The 5,355-nt window shown below is 51.4% G+C and overlaps 1 protein-coding gene across 1 annotated transcript; it reads right to left on the bottom strand.

Moving 5' to 3' along the window:
• Window positions 1-2,202: 2,202 nt before the first annotated feature.
• LOC124676509 (anthocyanidin 3-O-glucosyltransferase 2-like) lies at window positions 2,203-3,826 on the bottom strand. The gene has a single exon (XM_047212554.1). The coding sequence runs from the start codon at window positions 3,695-3,697 to the stop codon at window positions 2,252-2,254; it is 1,446 nt and encodes a 481-aa protein (XP_047068510.1). The 5' UTR covers window positions 3,698-3,826; the 3' UTR covers window positions 2,203-2,251.
• Between the last annotated feature and the right edge of the window lie 1,529 nt (window positions 3,827-5,355).

A 5,355-nucleotide genomic window follows, 5' to 3' on the forward strand; every position in this document is an offset into this window, starting at 1 on the left:
GACTATTGGGCAATCTTCATGGGCCCTTGGTTGGGCCGCAGGAGGTATTCTAATGTTGGTTACCCGAAGGGTAATGCCCACATCAAAATGCCTCATGTATTTTAATGAGTCATGCTTCATGAACATGATGACCACGTCCATTAAGCTATTGTCATGCTCAGGGACGTGCAAGAGTCTAAGCTTGGGAAGTTGATGAGTGCATTTTTGGTATGTACTTAATGCTCGTGAATTAGTTGTGATAGCATTTTGGTATTTTACTGCGCACACGCACACCTATGTTAGTTTCTACAGGATCCCCGAAGGGAAGGACATAATGGACACAATCAATGGAATAGTCGTTTTTTGGATACAAATATGTAGATTGAAGGCCATTTAAACCAATAAATCTATTTACCTTAGCATGTGGGAAAACATCAATGAGAAAAAAGACAAAATGAAGCAATCAGAGAGTTTGGTGACCATTGGTACGGTCATAGCCCGCCTGTACAACGCAGTTGTACGACCCTCAACCGACTTCGTCTCTTCAAATAGTTTCACCCCGTGCAAACATGTCACATATCCGACATTCATAGACACCAGAAAGCGCAAAACCTCACCTCTAGAAGGGATCTGGAGGGGGCACCGATCCTCACCGCTACTCGGATCCAAGGAGGCTTGGTCATCATCTCCATCACCATCAGCTGCACCAACACCATGATGACCATCATCCATTTCCATCTTGTTGTATTTCTTATACCTTGGTGTAGATTTGAACAAGAATTCATTCCCTTTATGTGTTTGATCCATTTCATTACCACGATGATGTCTGCTACCTCTATTTGTGAGTAGATTTCTTTGTCCTTGGGGATATGGTGAAACCCTAGTCATGGATTAGAAGTTAAATAAAGATGTTTTATTCATTCCTTGATCATTGTGTATTAATTATCCCTCTTGATGTTGTATGAAGCCGAGCATGCAACATTTGCATATAAGGACAACAAAGGTGATTACCCTTAGACACATGGTAGCGAGGAGGCGTCAAGTGATACCCTCACGATCACATGGTCAAGGGGGATAAGAGGAGACTCATAGAGCGTTCATCCATAGCCATGGGATCCTAGCGGAACCCTTAATAGTAGTGTATTGAGGTGGTTTGCCCTTTATATTGTTGTGGTTATGATAGGATGGTTGAGCAGATGGTATCCGCCCTATGTGGAGCTTCTCCCATACACATACATAAAGAATGGCTAGAATATCCCAATGTTTGATATTCCAAACACTAGAAGTGAATCCAAAATTCCCGAGAACACTTTAGCCCAATGCAGTTTCAAGCCTTTACAACACGCTGTTTTTCATTTCATTAGTTACTTTTAGCACTTTTACTTTTACTGTTCAATACACTGAATCAACCTTATTTACGTTTACTTGAAATTAAGTGCATCCTTATGCATTATTTAGTAAGTTGTAACAAGGAATAAATATTTGACCATAGCTGGTAGGCTCTATGTGGAATCAATACTCTTATTTCAAAACTAGCTACACCTACCTATGCCCTTGCAGTTATCAGCGGCATGTGGTATATGGTAGATCAGACGCTCTTATGTATACGATTTTCTTATACAAAACCATTTTCCCCTTCCGAGCGCCTATGCAAGCGTCTAACCATTGAAGACGCCGTTAAAACTTTATGGTACTAGCTATAAAATTTGAAAACTCTATATTTTTTAAACTAGAAATTCAACTGAAAAACCGTTTGAATATTTGGTTCCTAGTGGGAAGAGCTTCAAAACAATACCAATTGAATACATTTTTACAATATTTGAAATTTTGAAACCTGATCTAACTTTGAAAATTTAATGAAACCTAGCAAAATTATTGATGTGTTTCACCAAGTTTCATCATGTTTCAAAATTCAATTTCTAAAACTTGTCAGAATATATTTAAAACCGCTCTTGTTTCAAAGTCCTGGCATTTGGAACACAAATATGCACTTAGAATATAAATTGGATATTTGATTAAAAAAATATTTACAAATTTTAGATTTCAATGAAAAATATGGGATACGAGGAGAGATAAAGCTAGATAGTGACTGGATGAATAGCAAAATGCTTGCATGCGCGTCAGAGTATATCCCCTGCTGCAATAGGAGAGAACTATTTCCGAATATGAACGAGAAATCAACAGTGGCAATACAAGAGCGTTTCTGGCAAGATTTCTCATCGGATGATTCGGGTCTCACAACTGAATAGAAAGAATCCATTTTCTTGCCGAGTCATCTCCTTCCGTCCGGCAGCTCCAAAATCTCGTCCACCAGCCTCTGCAGCGCGGCGCACGACGAGCCGCCATCCCCGACGGCCCTCCGGAACTCGGCGCTCGTTTCCGATACCTTCGCCCTCGCCTTCCTCCCCTCCTCCGACCCGCCGTCCATCAGGTTCCTCACCGCGCGCTCCAGCTCCGCCGCCTGCACGAAGAACCCCTTCTTCCGGTCCATCTCCAGCGCGACCGCCACGCCCACGCTCGCCACGAGCTCGAACGCGTTCAGGTGCTGCTCCCCGTACAGCGGCCATGGCACCATCGGCACGCCGAACCACAGGCTCTCCAGGACGGAGTTCCACCCGCAGTGCGTCACGAAGCCGCCCACGGCGGCGTGGGACAGGATCTCCCTCTGCGGCGCCCACGCCGGCCACACCAGCCCCCTCCCCGCCGTCGCCTCCAGGAACCCCTCCGGGAGCAGCTCGTCCAGGTTCGCGTCCGTCGGGTGCCGCGTACCTGCGACGGGTGAGCCTCGCAGCACCCACAGGAAACGGTGGCCGCTGCGCTCTAGGCCCGCGGCGATCTCCCTCACCTGCGCCGCGTCGTGTGACCCCATGCTTCCGAAGCAGAGGAGCACCACTGACGCCGGCGGCTGGGCGTCGAGCCACCGCACGCACTCGTGCCGGTGTTGGTCGTCGTCTTTGGGTTCGAACCAGATCACGGGGCCGATCGCGTGGAGCGCTGGAGCGGGGCGCCCGGGCACGCATCGGCCGTCCGCGATTGCGGCGAGGACTGAGGCCTCGAGCTCCACAGTGGTGTTCACGATGATGCCCCTGGCTTCTATGTAGCGACGCCCGTGGTACTCGAACGAGTCGTAGCTCTGAATCTTCGATTTGACGAGGCAGGCCGGCATGTACGACGGCGGCACCGGCGGCAGCCCCGGCACGTCCACCGTGCCTTCCATCTCCGCAAACCCAGGGCCGGTCAGTTCCTCGCGGAGCGCCGGCAGGCGCAGCATGAGCGCGAGGAACGCGGCGGGGGAGGCAAAGTACACGTACGCCGGCACGGCGAGCTCGTGGGCCACGTCGAACAGGGCCGTGAAGAAGAGATCGACGACGACCGCGGCCGCCCGGGACGACGGAGCCAGGCCGGCGATGGCCGCCTTGACGTGGGGCGTGTGGAGCTCGACGTACCGGGACGCGAACTCCACGGGATCCACGCAGCCGGTGGGGTGCTCGACGGCAGGGAGCTGGAGGAAGCTGATGTCGAGACCCAAAGCCGACTCCCGGCGCACGTGGCCCTCGACCTCAGCCGCCTTGGCTTGCATCGGCGCGTGCATGACGAGCACGGTCAGGGAGAAGGCGCCCCCGCCGGCGGCCAGCAGCCTCTTGCCGGCCTCGAGTGCGGACATGAAGTGTCCGGATCCCCAGAGCGGGATGAGGACGACGGTAGGGCGAGACGCCATTGATGAAGGACTGGAGTGGGCACAGTGGGATTTGGAAAATTTGCCAACAATGGCGAGATCTGCCTTGACGGAATTGAACTGCTGCACGCCTGAACCTTGTTTTTATGGTCAAGAGATTGTCCCAAACCATATACGGTACGTATCTAAAGAGCTTTCTTGTCCTCAGATTCTCATCCAAATGGCATCAGGTTTGCCACCGATAGCTACTCCTTCTATTCGCAAAAAAAAAAAAGCTACTCCTTCCCAACGCTATTCGCGTGCCGAATGCCCTTGAGTGATCATGCACGTCTTCTTCACCAGGAAATGACAATACAGACGACGTCATGGTAACGGTCACAGGATGGAACGTTCCTGGAGGCTGGAGGATTTGTCTTTTTGTTTTTTTTTTTTTTTTTTGCGAAACACAGTACAATCAAAGACGCTCATACATACGCGCACACACTCACCCCTATGAACGCACGCACGCACACCCTACCCCTATGAGCACCTCCAAGATACTGCATCGAAGAATTGATCCGGCGGGTCTTGAGATTGACGAAGTCACCACAGGCGCCTCGCTGTCGACGGGAACGTCGCCTCCCACTGAAGAATATTCCACCTTTATGAGACACCAAAGTGTCAAATCTGGGATTTGAACTCTGGTGAGCTGGGGTGCCACTGCCCTCCTAACCATCCAACCACAGGTTGGTTCTCTGTCTTTTTGTTTTCGATTTGAAGAATTTGTCTTTTTTTTTTGAAAGGTTATCGAGTGAACCCACCGGACAAAAGCTGCTATTAATAACTGGGGTACAAGAAGACCCAAAGGAATACAAGGAATTACACAGGGTCCAGCAAAAAGCAAAGAGGACCCTAGAGAAAACTTGAAGAACGCAATCAAGTCCTCCATCCTCTTCTCCTCCAGTTCGAGCTCCGACGCCGGACTGCAACTTCGCCTCCGGGGAACATGCCACTTGGAGACGCAGCACAGATGAGCACCGACAGCCAGAGCAGAGCAAAAGTGGAGCGACAGCCCTTCTGCCATTGGGTCCAATGCTCAGACGGGGAATCCGCCACTATAACGCCGGAGAGAAACTCCTCTTCGAAACCGTCAACGCCAGCAAGCAGATCCCGAAGTCAAGCCACCACCATAGGGCTTGAGAGAACGGGAGAGAGCCAGCTGCGACAAGAACAACATCAGCAACTGAGAGGAGAAGCACGGACTGTGCAGCACCACGAACCCCTCGCCTCCACGGCCGGTCGGGTCGGAAGTACAACAAGCAGTCCTCCTCCATGCCAACCTCCCCCGCCACCATGGCCAGCCAAGGAGGCAAGGAGGCAACCTTCGTCTTCAGCTGTTGACTCCTAGGCGCCTTATCGAAGAGCCTAGCCGCCGACAAGCTCCAGGCCAAGCTCCACCACGGATCTGGACGGAGGTTGCTAGCGACGGGCCAAATGGTGCCGTGCCGGAGCACCAAAGAGCCACTCAGCCCCTGACACCTTCAGATCGATACCATGACGACGTCTCCGACCGGTCCCCCTTGCCACCAAGGCTGGCCAGGAGCGAAAGGAAGGGCGTCATCACGAGCTCGAGGGGAGGGGCGAAGGCCTTATTACGGAGATCTGTCGAGGTAGTGGCTTCCATCCCAGACTCCGAACGCCGGAGCAGAGAGGGTCACCGC

The sequence above is a fragment of the Lolium rigidum genome, chromosome 7 (assembly GCF_022539505.1).
Source record: "Lolium rigidum isolate FL_2022 chromosome 7, APGP_CSIRO_Lrig_0.1, whole genome shotgun sequence".
Classification (NCBI taxonomy): Eukaryota; Viridiplantae; Streptophyta; class Magnoliopsida; order Poales; family Poaceae; genus Lolium; species Lolium rigidum.

Coding starts and splice junctions, on each gene's coding strand:
- LOC124676509 (XM_047212554.1), bottom strand. CDS start 3,697: ATGGCGTCTCGCCCTACCGTCGTCCTCATCCCGCTCTGGGGATCCGGA.